The sequence below is a fragment of the Trachurus japonicus genome, chromosome 8, assembly GCF_045865225.1.
Source record: "Trachurus japonicus isolate A0001 chromosome 8, Traja_1.0".
Taxonomy (NCBI): Eukaryota; Metazoa; Chordata; class Actinopteri; order Carangiformes; family Carangidae; genus Trachurus; species Trachurus japonicus.
The window spans coordinates 7,541,942-7,558,307 of record NC_140914.1 but is presented as its reverse complement, the minus strand read 5'-3'; the positions used below and the strand labels follow the sequence as shown (position 1 = coordinate 7,558,307).

Here is a 16,366-nt window from a genome sequence, read left to right as displayed (position 1 = left end):
TTCTGATTTACCATTAAGTCTCAGTTTAATGTTAGATTTTACTGTGTAACAATAATACATAATTTCTCAAATGTTCAAATGAGGAAGAGATCACTTTTTTAAAGTTATGGTGTCCATGGAAGCACCCATTTTTGTTCTGGGTAGAAGTTGGACATTTGTTTGAAACCTTAACTGGTGTAGGAGCTTAAACGTAGAAGGAAAAGATATAGGTTAATTCTCCGAAATGATGAGAAAACCCTTAAGGGCAGGGAAACTTTTTTTTGTTGAATCTTCACTGCAAAAACTCAAAATCTTACCAAGAATATTTGTCTTATTTCTAGTTAAAATGCCATTTCTAGTCAAAACAAATCAAATTATACTCAAAATAAGACTCGTCGCATAAAAATGTGCTTGTTTTTAGACACTTTCTTTACTTCTTTCAAGCATATTTTCACTTGAAATAAGTAGACAAATCTGATAGTGGAGCAAGTTTTTCTTTCTTATTACAAGCACAAAAAACTTGCTTTCACTGGCAGATTTTTCTACTCATTTCAAGTGAAAATTAGTTTGAAACAAGTGAAAATGACCTAAAAACAAGTTAATTTTTAGGTGATGAGTCTTATTTTAAGTGGAAAGAGATTAGTTTTGACTAGAAATTAGACATTTTGACAAGAAATAAGACAAATATTCTTGGAAAGATTTGGAGTTTTTGCAGTGTTTTAATTTTATATAATATAATACTACATTCACAAATGTAAATGGTCCTCTAAAAACTAAGGATTCAAGAAATCCGCCACTACAACCTCTGTATGATTATTTGAAATGATAACCACTATTTTCAAATTCTTGAAAATAAGACAATATTTGACTTCAGCTATTTGAATAACTGTAGGCTACATCAAAAGAAACAAAACAATCAATTATGGAAATAAACTATTCACAGGTAGGTAATAGCTTACAGAAATTTTGGTCTGTTTATTTATTTGAGAAAACAATGTAATTTTTTAAGGGAAATGTCAAAGAAATTCATACAGAAAAAGGAAAAACGGAGGAAAAGAATAAAGGATCTAGTTCAGGACAGGTTTTTAGTTACGGTAGGAGAAAAGACAGGGCTGACTACTACCGGAAGTATTTAAATCCAGCAGGTGGCGGTAGTGCACCAGTCTGGATACAGGCCGACTTTAAAACAAAGATGAGGAGGGGGCGAAAGAAGAAGACACGCCAGAAAAGTCTGCTGTGATAAAATGTCGAATTTAACCAAACAACAGCTCCAGGACAAGACAACAAGGTAACTTCTATTTCTTTATTCGTGTCGCATTCCCCACAGGGCGTCGAGGGCTGTTGAATCTTGTCCACTTATTGCGCGATGGCACGTGGACAAAAACATTCAACCACAAACACAAACAAAAAAAAGTTTTGGTTTCGGTTTAATCATTTTCTGACGTTTGTTAAGTGATTTTTGTTGTCAGTTTTTGTGTTTCTATTCTTCCTCTTCGTGGAGAGTTTGTCGCTTTGTGACTATTTTCAGTCATTTGTTTTTATTATCTGTAGAGTCCTGTGGAGTTGTAGCCCACCTCTTCTCGATTTGTTATTATTGTGTAAAACACGTGAAAAGTGGGGAAAATAAATGTGTGCACATACATACACAGTTCAGTGGTGTGAGTGATTTAAAGTCTGACTTGTCAACATAACGTTATCACGTCGTTGTGTAATGTTTTTGTTAAGCTGAGGGGCAAAACAAACCAGAAGTCACTCACTCTGTCTCCTGCAGAGCGAGCTAAATGCTGGAAACCAGTCCATGTGTTGACAACTTGGCACCTACCTTTTATTTCCCGTCCACACCCGTTACAGAGGCGATAAAGGTGATAAAATGATAAATAGCAAATAGTCTACCAACGTCAGAGCCTGGAGCGACAAGGTGCAGGAATGGGCGTGGCTCAACTCGCTGTTTTTAAGGAGAAATGAAAGTAAGAAACATCTGATTAGTTTAGCTGTGTTTGCCAGTTCAGCACGACACTCCGTTGTTCTCTGACCTTGTTCCGTTTTTATCTATTTATTTTTGGCCTCGAACAGAAAATGAAGAGTTTACACCAAGAGGAGAACATGTCTGAAAGGTAAAGTCTGACTTTAAGCTGCTTTTTCTAACATGTTACTGTTGTAGTACAGTTTGTGTCTGATTAAGTTTGATTCCACAGTGTTAAAGTGGTTGACTGATGTGACATGTTTTGATAGTTTCACTTCTTTTTGCACATGTGATTTGTTTTTGTCTGAATAAATTAGACATTTTAGTTACACATACCTAAGCCAGTGGTCACCAAGTATAAAATGATCAAGTATTCCTCAATGTTTTGACTATGGGTAATTCACAAAGCCCATATATTAAATGAGTTTATTTGTATGTGAAACTGTACGAGCTGTAACAACACTAGGTTTCTGCTGCACTTTCGCGGTCTCATCAGTTTCATACTTTTGTTACTTCCTCAGTGACTCACACTTGTTTGTTTTTCCTGTCCTAACACGTCCTTTCCTTAACGCCACTGCTCAATCACACAATCAACAAGATAATTTATGTCATTATAGTACGGACTACATAGGCTGTGAGGGCTCAACACACTATAACCTCAGAAAACACATGCAAACACACACAACTGCCTTGTTGATTTTATATTGTCATTCTAATTATTATGTTGTTCATCACTGTAAAACTATTTAATTGTTTGAAATAAATACTGTCATAATGCATAATCTTGACCAGCGTATCTATAGAATATTACACAAAGATAGTACAATTAAAATTACTCAAATTATCTCAAAGGAATTTTAAATCGAAAGCAACTGGACTTGGTTATTTGTCTGGGAAGACGTTTCCCAAGAGGCTTCATCAGTTCATGCCCGCATCTGACCAGGCTGGGACTGCCCGTGGCATGTGACTCCAACGACTGTCGTTATAACACAATAGGGCACTAACGAAGTCGAAACCAACTTTCCACCGAAGACAGTCGCTCAAACGACTGTCGTTGGCACTTGGAGCACAAAAGGGAACCAGTGACATCGTCAGCCTTGTGAAAGCCCCTCCCAGAGGTTAAATACCTGGGTCTCCACACCCGATAGTTGGACCAGTCCCAGCCTGGTCAGATGCAAGCATGAACTGATGAAGCCTCTTGGGTGAGAGGTGAAACGTCTTCCTAGACAAATAACCAAGTCCAGTTGCTTTCGATTTAAAATTCCTTTGAGATACTATGACTTGGACCAATGAGAATATACACAGGCTTATAGCACTCAAATTAGCTGCTTCTAGCTGTGAAGCTATGCTTGCTCTGGTGGCATCTGCTGGCCAGTGTAAATGCAAAGAAAAACAAAAAGTTATTTTGAAATTTCACAAACCGGTCAATGCTTTGTCTTACAGAAAGCAGCTACAAGAGGCTTTGTGCTGCTACATCGCTGATACCCTCAGCTACATCGACTCAGTGAGAGGTTTCTGTGAGAAGATCTCTGAATGGGTGAACATGAGGAAGACAGAAGGGAAAATGATGACACACATTAAAAACAAGGCTGCCAGTGTTGACCAGCCAGAAGATGAAGTTCAGGCCTTTGAGGAATATATGAAGAGTAAAGTGACTGAGTTGGATGCAGACAGCAGACCTACAGACCTGGGGAAGCAGCTTGCTGTCGTGTTGAAGGACACTCTGAGAGGCCTGGAGGAGCTCCACTGCTTCCTGGATGCAGTGGAGAAGCTGGCGGTCACCTCACTTAATGTGTTCATGGAGAACCAGGTGCTATACCTGACTGATGGCACCAGCTTACAACACGCTCAGATCGTTATAAGTGTTGCACGAATGATCTGCCCTCTCCTCCTCAAGTTTAAAAGAGATGCACAAGTCTTCTTCCTTCCCAAACTTCAGAATGTGGAGGTGCTGTCGAATCAGTTGGACATATACATAGAGACGACCCAGACAATCTGCCAGGAGCTAGCAAAAAGGTGAACAGACATTTTTCAAACAAAATAAAGGACCTTCAGTGATGTAGGTGTGTAGAAACTAAATTTAAATCTCTTTTGCAGCTTCTTTGGTGACTTTAGCCTGAAGATGCCTATTGAAACTCAGGTTGACCTCGATGTGGACGACGTGTCTGAGGACGATATACAGAGGATGCTTAACCACATCAATCAGTTGGATAAAATCAGGCAAGTATTTTCTCACATTTCTATTTTATTTCATTTTATTGTCGCTATTATATTATACTTTAACCTAGTCTTGTATATAAAAAGTAGGCTGAAAGTATAATCCTTTGATTTGAGTTCAAAATTAGGATACTAGTGACACACTTAGACAAACTTACCTATGCTACTGCTACTGCATCACGAACAAAGTGTGTTTGTCACTTAGCCATGACAAAATGTAGTTTTTTTTCCTCACAAAACACAAAACTTGAGATTTGACAGTTGGATCCTTAGTTTCCAAGGAAATTAAGGCCGTGTTTGAAGGGGCCTCCGAAATGGGTCAGTCTCGTGGCACTGGTGTGATGCAATCGGTCTTCAGATACAACCTCAAAAAGCTCTGGACCCTGAATTGCTAATGGGTCATGGGAAAAGATCCACAGCTCTTCGTGTTAAAGCCCCAGTATGTAACTTATTTGGCTTATTATTAGCAAAAATCCAATATTGCTTTCATAAATACGTATTTCACTGAAGTCGAATCACACCCACATACAAATGAAAGGTTTCTCGTACCTTAGAACGAGTTGTTACAAGTCGTTGCAAATATACAAGGGGGGGCGCACGGAACTGAGGCGGCCATGTTGCATCGCCATTTTTTATGTTGAGTGGCAGCGTGACCGTAGGTAACCACGGAAACTCACCGGAGCTGTCGGCTCGGGGAGAAAGTTTTCCAGGTAACGCCTGTTAAAACTGTCACCACTTTGTAGTGTGAGGAAGGACGGAGGCACTGGTGTTGCATTCAGGTGCAGTCAGGCAGACGGCCGTCGGCAAACCAACCGGATGTCATTTTACTCGACGAGAGAAAGACGGTAAAACGTGGGTCAGGTAAACAATACGACATCACCATGACAACATGTTGTCACGCCTGTATTGTTTTGCCTCGTGCTGGCGGACCACTTGTTTACATAGACGCTTGTTTATCCTGTTACATGCAGCGTCTGTTGTCTGTCTGACGTCTGCCCGATTTCACGTGAATGCAACATCAAGAATACGTTCCGATATGCAACCACACCGCTAGATGGGGGGAATTCCTACACATTATACCTTTAAGTTGTTTAAATAAATTTGTTTATTCAGTAGCGACAACAACAGTTCAAACCCATGTCAGCAAGTCAACAAGCTACAAATAGTCCAACAACAACAACAACCGCTAGATGGAGGTAATTCCTACATACTGGGGCTTTAAAAAGTATTGATATCAGAGGAAAAATTTAAGTATTATGGACAGGAGGTATCGATTTATCCACAAAGAAGACCTACATCTACAGACAAAAAGAATTGGGTGTGAAATTTCCATCTGGTGAAACGGATGCACAGTGAGGAGAAAAACTCGTTTTGTTAAATAGGGTGCATCATCAGTGATGTATCCTTGGGTCATTGGGTGTTTCGGAGCTTTTCAAACATGAGACGTACTCCCTTAGGAAACCCAGCCAGTGATCGGTCAATTAAGAAAATATGCTTACTTTCCTCTGTTTTTCCCCATCAGGATGAACCAACACTTCCGGACAGTTTTCATGTTTCAGGAAGAGGCCTGTTCTCCCTTCATCAGCGAGTTTGAGGAGCGACATCCCCGAATGGTTGAGTTTCTGAAGGAGCTGGAGGAGTGTGCTGTTCAGCTCGACAGGATGAATCTGGGGTCAAAGATCTCCAGTGTGGCAGGAAGCTCAGTGGGGGCAGTTGGGAGTGTGCTTTCCATTATTGGTTTGGCGTTAATTCCTTTTACAGCAGGAGTGTCTCTGGGTCTGACTATAACAGGGGCGGGAATGGGAATCGCCAGTGGAGTCAACAGTGTTGTCACCACAGCCACAGAGCTCGGGGTGAACGCTACACAACAAAATAAAGCCAATGAAGTCTTGAAAGTCTTCATGGAGGATGTGCAGGTTCTCCAAAATCAATTGGAGGAAGCGATCAGTCAATCGGTCTCCAAAATGGAATCAGATAGTATTGGGGTGTTGATGGGGGTGGGGAAGGTTATTGGTAAAGCTGGTGTTATTGGAAAAGGCATTGATTCAATAGTTGATGCTGCATCTGCTGCAAAGTCATTGGGAAATGTTGGTAACGTGGCTGCAGACATCCCAGATATTGGTCAGGCAGCAGCCAAAGGGTCTCTCGCTCTCTCCAAGTCGGCCAGGGCAGGTTTCATTGCTGTCAACGCTCTTTTCCTGGGCGTGGATATCTTCTTCATCTGTAAAGACAGTATCGGATTGGCCCAAGGCAGCGAGACTGAAGTCTCACAGTTCATCAGAGCCAGATCTGCTCTCTGGAGCTCAGAGATGGACTCATGGCAGAAGATCCACGACTCTCTGTCTGAAGGTCTGCAGACGTCAAAGAGAAACGAAGCTCTCTTGGAGGCACATTTTTATCCAGAAGAAGATGACACTGACGATGAAACTGCAGGTGATGAGGTGGATGATGAAACACAGCCTTGTGTTATACAGTAGTGCTTTAGCAGGTTCTGGGACTATGATCGGGTGTCAGATCAACTATGTCAATTAGCCATATTCATTTCTGCGTATGATTGATGTCTATCTCTTAACTGTTTGCTAATTAGACACATTTATTCAGATTTTAAAACATTTGGACTGTATGTTTTTCTCATCTTGTCCCTCCTACAAATGTTTAAAATCACACTTCATCTGATCCTCAATGTATGTTAAAAAATAATATGTCAACTTTAGTGACTTAAGTCCAGTTGCCTTCAACTTCAGCACTTACTGACTACCGACGTCGTAGATGCTGATGGTCCAGTGCCTTATCAACAATATTTACAGAACCATAAACTACATGAAGCTTATGATACTTTTTCCTTTTACAGTTGGTACTTTATCTACATGTACCTGATACTTGTGTACTTTTACTGAAGCAGTGGTTTGAACACATGGCTTTTACCTGTATTGAATTAACTCCCAAACATGGTCAGCAGATGGAGCTATAAAACAACATTTCACCCACAAACCTGACCTGACATCTGTTGACTATGATGTTTGAATGTTGCTGTTACTTTATATTGTATATACTTACAACTATAAATCATATTATATAGTATAAAATTTTACCAAAGGAAATTTTACCAGATATTTTCTACAGTATTTGTGGATATCATATATTTGCATTAAATGCAGTTTTATTAAATGTATATAATATACATTTAATAAATGCAATCCCTTTTGACACTCTGTGTAGAATATTTGATATTTGTCAACAATGATCATTTCTCCAAAGACACATGTTAATAATGCAGCTGTTTTTAATTACATTGTTGTTCATTTGCTGTTAATACATCAGACTGATGAGTGTCCACAGGAGTTTGAGTTGTTAATAAAGACATTAATTCACACTTCAGTGTTGTTATAGTGTTAAAAAAACAATTACTAAAACTATAAAAGATAGAAAAAAGTAAAAGTACTTCAATAAATACAAAAGTGGAAGTATTTGGCTGCTTTGTATAAGAGTATTTGTGTAGGGGTGAAAAGTCTTCAAGCAAGAAAAGAAGTCCAGTTGCTTTTTTTTTCCTCCACAAGAAGTATTTGTGTACAACCACCATCATGAGCATCTCACCTGATTGTCTGAGGTGAGCTGGACTATAATGTAAAAGTTCACATTACCAGGAAGTGCTGCACCAAACTCCATCTCCACTAACACCCCCCCTCCCTGCTCCAGTCAGAGTAGCAGCCCCCTCCCCATTCCTGAAAGTCAACAATAAACCACGTTTCCAGTAAGCCAGATACCTCCCCAAGTCCTGCTCATCCCCATGGAGACCACTACGAGAGTCTGCAGGCCTGTGTCCTCGGGCCAAACCAGGCCACCCATGAGGAGAGAGAGAGACAGTCTATATTTTATTTTACCCAAAATGGATCAAAATGTGGATCTCCATTGAGACGCAGTGTAAATGCTCCTCTCTGTGCCCCCAAAGAAAAGACTTGGCAGCGACTCAGCTGCATATTTGACTGGAGAACCAGCCTCAAACAGAGAAAAAAAACTCACTTTGTGATCATGGTGTACTATATTTTACAGCCTCAGCGTCCCCTCTTTTGTGAGCCGTGACGTCAGCATTCCCCTCAGCGCTACGAGAGTGACACAGTAGCTTTGTCTTGGAGTCGCCACATCTCATTCACGGCCGCTTAACTCCTGAGTCCGAGTTTGCGTTGTGGCCTTTCAGGAGCCCTGATTCCTTAATCCTCTGGTTTTTAAGGCACTGAATAACTCGGCCATTTGTATGCTCAGTCCCAGGGTGGTGGGGTGCTTCTGCTTTTATGTGAATTGTTGACTTGCAAAACACGCCAAGTGACTGATCCACTGAGGGGGGCGACTGCCAGCAAGGTCACGGCGAAAGGTCAGTCGCACCGCTCAACATACATGTGGACAGTGCAAAGGAACAAGATCTGCACCGGAGACGACAACGAGTTAAAGGGTTTGGACTGAGATTATTGATCAATAAGAGCTGATCAAAGCTGCACCAGTAACACCTTTCAACAGCAGCTCATCATACAGAGTGATGTGCAATATTATAACACCTTTGTCCTGATCTTTACTTGGTGTAATAATCCTTTTTCATCAGTACTTTCTATATTATTTTCTCTTATTGAACTTCATGTGTTTTTGTAGTTTTATCTTTTTATGTTATCATACTCTCATTTCTTTCCCTTTTATTTGCCTTTTACTTGTAAATTTCCCAACTGAGGGATAAATTAAGTCTCATCTTATCTCATCGCATCTCATATTATCTCATCATCTCCACTCAGCTTATATTATCTTACCCTAGTCATTCATATTATTTCATTTCATCGTATCAGCAGAGAGGCAAATATATGTTTTAAACTACTGAGAAACCGTGTGTGCGTGCGTTGTAAAGCTCTTTGAGCGGTCGGTAGGAAAAGTCCATGTACTTTAACCACCCCAAAGTCCAGAGGTGAGTGTTTTATTGGTGATTTTCTGTGTCCTCACGTCCATGTGTAAACTACTAGGACACATGGAGAGAGTAGGTGGGTGTAGGAGGGGAGGTGGGGGTAGAGGGGTGGGATGGTGTTTCTGTGACTGAGGACAAATGACAACAGATTTAGCAGATTAGTGCCGGTGAAGCTGCAGCGAGCGGAGCAGTGAATGATGTGGAGGATGTCAGGTGCTGGTGGCTTTGTTTGCTAATGGTTTGGCTTCTTCCAGCAGCTCTTCAGATCTGTTTGCAAACGATCGAGACCCCTCAGAGGTCAGAGGAGATACCAGGGTGTCACTGTGAGGGTGAACATGAGCAGCAACTTTTTCCCCAGTGACACTGATTTTTACTTCAGCTTTCCTCCTTTCTCTCTGTTTAAATAAGAATTCTTATATCTATTACATCTATTTTGCATCTACTCATTTTGTAAACATCATATTTATTTTTGCTAATTTCAATAGATTGCATTTTTTTAAAAATGTTTTAACAGTAAACTGCATGCAAACATTCAGGATTCACTGTAGATATGTGACATTAAAAGTGTAATAAGATGAATTTCACAACTAAATGTTTTTGAGGGGTGGTGTGAAGCTGAAATCCAACAATCAGTCTTAAACTGTGGCAAATAATCAGACCACGACTTCTTGTGTTGCACTGATCCTTCACTAGAGGGCAGGTAAGGTAAGGTACAATTAGGTAAGGTAAGGTACAATAGGGTAAGGTAAGATATAAGTACGGTACAAAAAGGTACAGTACTGTTAATATTGATAGTAACAGGAAGTAGTTAATGAAGTCAGATTTAAATGCACAACAGTCAAAACACTGATGAGTCGTGGCCTTGTCTTTAAGTCCAAATCCATCTGTGGTCCATAAGGTCTCAGGTCTGTGGCACCATAAGGTCTCAGGTCTGCCGTCCCATGAGGTCTCAGGTCTGTGGCCGATAAGGTCTCAGGTCTGTGGCACCATAAGGTCTCAGGTCTGTGGCCGATAAGGTCTCAGGTCTGTGGCCGATAAGGTCTCAGGTCTGTGGCCGATAAGGTCTCAGGTCTGCCGTCCCATGAGGTCTCAGGTCTGTGGCCGATAAGGTCTCAGGTCTGTGGCCGATAAGGTCTCAGGTCTGCCGTCCCATGAGGTCTCAGGTCTGTGGCCGATAAGGTCTCAGGTCTGTGGCCGATAAGGTCTCAGGTCTGTGGCCGATAAGGTCTCAGGTCTGTGGCCCATAAGGTCTCAGGTCTGTGGCCGATAAGGTCTCAGGTCTGCCGTCCCATAAGGTCTCAGGTCTTGCAGCCTCCGGTCAGTGGACCATAAGGTTTCAGGTCAGTTGTCCATACGTTTTCAGGTCTTTGCTCCATAAGGTCTCAGGTCTGTGGCCCATAAGGTCCCTCAGGGTTCATGTACAGACTGAGCACTGGGTGTTGCACCAAAGACACATTGTAATGTTGGATTTATGTTGTGAATAGAGTTAGGAGGTAGTTTGTGTTTTTCTTTAAATGTGAGAGTAACATTTATGCTTTCTGTAAATGTTATGCTTTTGGTATTTTGTTATTATTTGTGTGAAACTTTGGACGTCATGGGACGCAAGACAAATTTCAGAGTGATCTGACAATAAAGTGTAATCTCATCTTATCTTATCAGTTCTGTGGTCCATAAGGTCTCAGGTCAGTTGTCCATACGTTTTCAGTTCTGTGGTCCATAAGGTCTCAGGTCAGTTGTCCATACGTTTTCAGTTCTGTGGTCCATAAGGTCTCAGGTCAGTTGTCCATACGTTTTCAGGTCTGTGGTCCATAAGGTCTCTGTCACTGGAGCTGCTTTGTTCTAGAAAACTCTGGATCAGTCTCCTGGGTGGGGAGTTTACGAGAAGTGGAGGGGGGGTCGTCGTCTTGTCTTCTTGTCTTCTTCTCTTTCTCCTTTCCCTTTCTTCACCCTCTCCCTCCCCGTTACCTCCCACCCTGACCCCTCACCCTCCTCCACCCTGCACCGCTGCTCCGCGTCTTAGCAGCTCCGGCCTGTTTGCATTCCTCTCAGTTAATAAGTGTTTGTCTGATCCCCGGCGGGGGGTGTAAAGATCACCCCACACAAACACAGCAGCGACTCGGCCCACCCCACCCCGCCCCGACTCACCCAGCTGTAAAGACGACAGGAGCGATGCTGCTGTGAGAGGAGGACGAGGAGGAGGAGGAGGAGGGGGAGACGAGGCGGTCGTAAATTTCATAGACATGCTGCTCAGCCATTAACTTTTAGGCCGCAACACACTTGTCACATATGCACAATAACAAACACAACACACATCAACACAACTGGACACGGCTTCCTTGTGTGGATGATGATGAACATGTTGGCAGCTGAAAACCTTTCAAACTGGCCACAGCTTCACTTCCCTCCTGTGAAGTCAATCATTCCTCCGCTGCAGAGGTTATTAGATCACATATTAAACCCAAACCTGGAGCTGCTTAAGCCTCATTTTAAGAAGATCAGTCTCCAGCTGTGGCCACTGGCTCAGGTTATGGGACCAGTTTCCACCTGTGGACGGACTGGGACCATTCATGTTGAGACTTATGAAACCTCCTCCTCCTTATTCAGGGGTGAAAAACTGTGGTAAAACTAAAGTAGAACAATTTATAATGGGGAAAACGAACAAACAAGACTTTCCTGATTCTGTCGTTCTGATTTCTATTCCACAGAAAAGTTGCTTCTCTTTTTATTGATAACGATAGATAAAATTTTGTGGGGTTGGGGGTCACTCCTGAAGGGCGGCGTGGTGAACATGTTTGAGAACCACTCATGGATAGTTAGATTTATACTACAGCAAAAAAAAAAAAGACTGAATGCTCCAATGTCCAGTGTCGTCTCCTCTGTCTGCCGTTGGTCAGTTACAGTGATTGGCTCCGCCCACAATGCTGAGGTTTAAAGTTCAACAAATTTGAGCAAATCTGATTGTTCCTGAAAATCAGAGACTAGCAGACGTACCAGAACGGTGGTTAGCATAGGCCTAGTTAGCATCTCTTTGTTTAATTATGTTTTGGGGGTTTTTTTATAGCCTCTAACACTGGGTTTGATTCCCATCCTGTCTGACCATATGCTGCCTGTCAAATTTCCTCTCTCTTTCCAAATGCCCTGTCTCTCTCAACTGTGAATGCATGACCCAAAATAATACAATTTTTCCCCCCTATTGCAAGTTGCAAGTTCATCGGTCAGGTATGTCTGTCACTGCAGTTCAGGATGGAAACCCTCAATCATGTTGTTGACTGATTATTTCATTCATCATGTGTCTTGTACGGTATTAAAAACATCATATGGACGTTAAAAAAGTAAATCTTGTATCTTGATTTTTCACTTTCACTTTTTGGTTCACTTGAGGGAAAGGCCTCACTGACCGCCTCTACACCCAGAGAGAGACACTCAATGTGACATCGCTGGACGTCTGCTGCTGTGTTGGTTGTGAAACGTGTGAAATCGTAAATCCATCCAGCTGCCGTTAACGGGCCGAGCTGCAGCGGAGCGATAGCGGAGGGAAAGAGAGCGGGCTGCAGACAGAGCTCTGCCAGAAACATCCCGACTGTGAGCTGTTTGGAAACCGTCCTGGAGACTCGCTCTGCCGCTCTGTCCCACGTCCACTCTCATCAAGTCATTTTGTGGATGCACCCGATGCAGAAACAACAGAGGAACTCTCTCTCTCTCTCTCTCTTTGCTGGGGGTGCGAGGCTGCACCAGTGAATGGAGCGGCCTCAGACTGCTGGGAGAAATCCCTGGCTGTGCCGAGCAGCGAGGGGGTCCGGGTCTTGGACCGGGCCTGACCGGGTGTGTGCAGAGGAGGCTTTTGTCACTGTTGTCACCACGGCAGCTCACCTATTGAGGGTAGAGTCTAAGATATGTAAAGCAGCAGCGTTTCAAAGCTTTCCCTCCGCTGTGAAACAAACAAAGAAATAAAGAAATCAAATTAAAGTCTGGAAAGGAGTGAGTAAAGAGCGGTAAAAAAGAGACGAAGAAGAGAGAAAGTATCCTCTGTGTTAAATGCTTACGCGCTGGGCCAAGCCATGTGTTGGAATCCGATGAGTGTTGAGAAATGGAAAAAGAAAGGAATCATTAAAAAGACGGAGCGAGGTGGAGGGAGGCTGCTATGCCCTTGTTTGCCCAAAGTGGTATTTTCTTTTCTCATTGAGCCGGTCCAAGTCCTGCAGGCGGCTTGGTGAGTCTCCCACCCAGCATTGACAGGCAGGCCCGGGCATGCCCAGCCAAGGTCAAACTGTGGCCGCCAAGAACACGCACACGGCTCAGCCTGCCCCCAGCTGCCACCGCTCTGTTTATGTTTGTTTTGTTTTGTTTTTTTCTGTCCGTTTCCCTCCTTCTGCCTCGACTCAGCTCGGGCTCACGCTCTCTGGATGGATCGGTTTACGCAGCCCTGCTCCTCCAGAACCAGGTGAGGTGGTGGTGGTGCTGCTCAGTCTCAGTATCACACTGACTGGATGTAGGTCATCAGTATATGTTACCAAAGACATCAAGTCGACTGTCTTTGAGGACACAGAATTTAAAAGACTCATATTTTTTAAACAAGGAACAACAACAACAACTCTGCCTTATAAATAATCTTATATAAGGACCAACAGAGTGCATTAATGGATATTAATATAAAACTATATGTGATACTTTACACCCCAAATGCATATATGACCACCACCACCTTTCTATATCACATTTTGAAAGTGAAATTTGTTTTGTTTTACTCTGAAACACAAAAACCGTTGATGCAAATGCCTCAAGAAAGGTTTGTTGCACAATAAAAAAAAATATGGAAGAAACAAATCAATATTATATAATATAATATATATAATATATATTAAAATGTTGAAATGGCTTAATCCATAAAAGGTATGTGTATGATGTATTTGTAGTTTTAAGCCAAAAACTGGAAAAAAAAAAAAACTGTTTTCCATCTCCTCTCTCAGCTTCTCTCTAGAGCTCTAGTAACAATAGGTTGGTGTCAGCCAATCAGAAGAGAGGAGGCTCTGAGTGGCTGTTTTTCTGTGACATCACAAAGTGACAGGAAGTCCTGACGGCTGGTTTTATATTAAGGCTGAATAGTTTCTGAATACAGGCTGTGTGCATTTCTCTTTGGACTGAGGCTTTGATACTTTCACAGTATTAATATAGAACCTAGAGCTGCTTTATAATCACACTACACATGGACATCTACCTTTATACTGTATGGAGCTTTAATACAAACATCTACCTTTATACTGTATGGAGCTTTAATACAAACATCTACCTTTGTACTGTATGGAGCTTTAATACAAACATCTACCTTTGTACTGTATGGAGCTTTAATACAAACATCTACCTTTATTCTGTATTTAGCTTTAACACATACATCTACCTTTATACCGTATGGAGCTTTGATACAAACATCTACCTTTATACTGGAGCTTCAAGTTTAAGTTCATTAATCTATGAGTTATTTCACTAATGGCATGAAGTCCTTTTCCTTTTTGCCACGTCATTGCATGAGAGATGACCGACCAACAATGCACAGAGCTGGTGTGAAATGTCGTAGACGGGAGTGTAAGCTGAGAATATGTTTGGTAACTGACTCTGGTATTTAGAGACCATTGTTCTGTCACTGCAGTGAGTCACTCACCTTTATGTTACCTGGACAGCATAACACTGCTGAGCCGAGGAAGACAACAGGGAGGAAAAACACCCAGACCAAAGTCAAACATTTCTAACAGACACACCCTCCATATGATAGATTAAAAAAAAAAAATCTAGTAATAAAGATTCAATTAAATTTATTATTAGACACCTTTTATCCAGCAACAGGAAGAATCCACTTACTGTGGAGTGACAGTCTTGGATCTGATAGGTTCAATTACGGTAACCTGCCTATGTTTTGTTATGTAACAAGCTCAATAACTAATGAGAACATTTTAAACCGATGTTGTTGTCACTGAGTTTCAACTACTGAGTGACATTATATTATCCTGCGATATCCTGTGATACATAATTACATGATTACTGATTTATTACCTCTTTTTTTTTCAACTGTGTCCTTAAAGTTAAGATGCTCCATATACAGAGGCAATAGTCTCACTGCAGCAGCCCCCAGTTTGATTCCCCTGGTGAGCCTTTGCTGCATGCCATTCCCACTCTCTGTCTCTAAGCTGTCCTGTCTATTGAAGGCAAAAGATCCCCTAAATAAACTTTAAAAAAAAAAGAAAGAAAAAACTGAAAATCTGTCAACATTTGTTTTACCCAACAAGATCGTAGTTCAAGTTCTCAGTCTGTTCATGTCACCAGTTTTATTCTTGCAAAACAGGACAGGACACAGTCATAAACATTAGGCTACTGACATCCTTGTATTGAAACAATATTACCACACAACATATCGCAATACTTCGTTTTATGGATGTTTTTTCCCACTCCAGAGGTCATGTGATGATGTATGACACTTGATAATGGGGCTTCATTGACTTGAGGACTGATGCTGACACTGAAAACTTGAAGGCTCCTTATGAAACACCACGTCTCGTGTATTATCACCTGTGAGCGCTCTGACAGACAGGTGGAGGTGGAGAACCTCTCCATCACCTCAGCTCAGTGTTTCTCCTCCTGCAGCCTCCCACTTCACTGGGGAGGTTTCACCAGTCACTGTAGAAATGGCTTTGTCATGTTGCTCCTCTGCTGCCTCATTCTTTCCCCTGAAACACCTACAAAAGACCCCCACCCTCCCCACCTCTGTCTCCCCCCACCCCATCCCTGTGTAATGAATAAAGAGGCCCTCCCACTGTTTCCCTGGGTATTGTTTCCTTGTTGTTACACAGAGTGTGTATTGCTCACTAAGCCTGTGATGGATGTCGGATTACCCCTCTGCCTGTGTCTTCCTGACAAAGAAGGCATCAGCCTGCACTGCAACACACAGGACACACACACACACACACACACACACACACAGGCAAACATGCAAACACACACACTCACGCACTCCCCAAACATACACCCACCATCGTCCTAAAGATCCTGCATACAATGATCTACAAATCATTGTCCCGACGCCACGGACACATCAGCATCCACACGACACAACCTTTATTTTTTATGGTGAGCAGATGTTTTCATAGCGTTTTGATGGAAACGGGCCCAAAGAGATTGGACACACACACACACATGAACGTAATTATTCATTAGATGCCTGTGAATGTAGGAGAGAGTTAATGTTTACATCAGCTGATTGATAGGATCTCTGAAGC

General features: G+C 42.1%; 1 protein-coding gene across 4 annotated transcripts; it reads left to right on the top strand.

The window, feature by feature from the left end:
- Positions 1 to 1,158: 1,158 nt before the first annotated feature.
- LOC146982508 (uncharacterized) lies at positions 1,159 to 7,515 on the top strand. Of its 4 annotated transcripts, none has more exons than XM_085783519.1 (5): positions 1,159 to 1,267; positions 2,053 to 2,093; positions 3,386 to 3,958; positions 4,040 to 4,162; positions 5,682 to 7,515. In XM_085783519.1, exons 2-5 carry the CDS (start codon positions 2,056 to 2,058, stop codon positions 6,634 to 6,636), a joined length of 1,689 nt encoding a protein of 562 aa, XP_085639645.1. In that variant the 5' UTR covers positions 1,159 to 1,267; positions 2,053 to 2,055; the 3' UTR covers positions 6,637 to 7,515. The 4 variants fall into 4 exon arrangements, with proteins under 4 accessions (XP_085639645.1, XP_085639647.1, XP_085639646.1 ...); XM_085783521.1 differs by lacking the exon at positions 2,053 to 2,093 and having other exon boundaries at positions 1,163 to 1,267; positions 5,682 to 6,172; positions 6,212 to 7,515; XM_085783520.1 differs by having other exon boundaries at positions 1,163 to 1,267; positions 1,751 to 2,093.
- Positions 7,516 to 16,366: the final 8,851 nt, after the last annotated feature.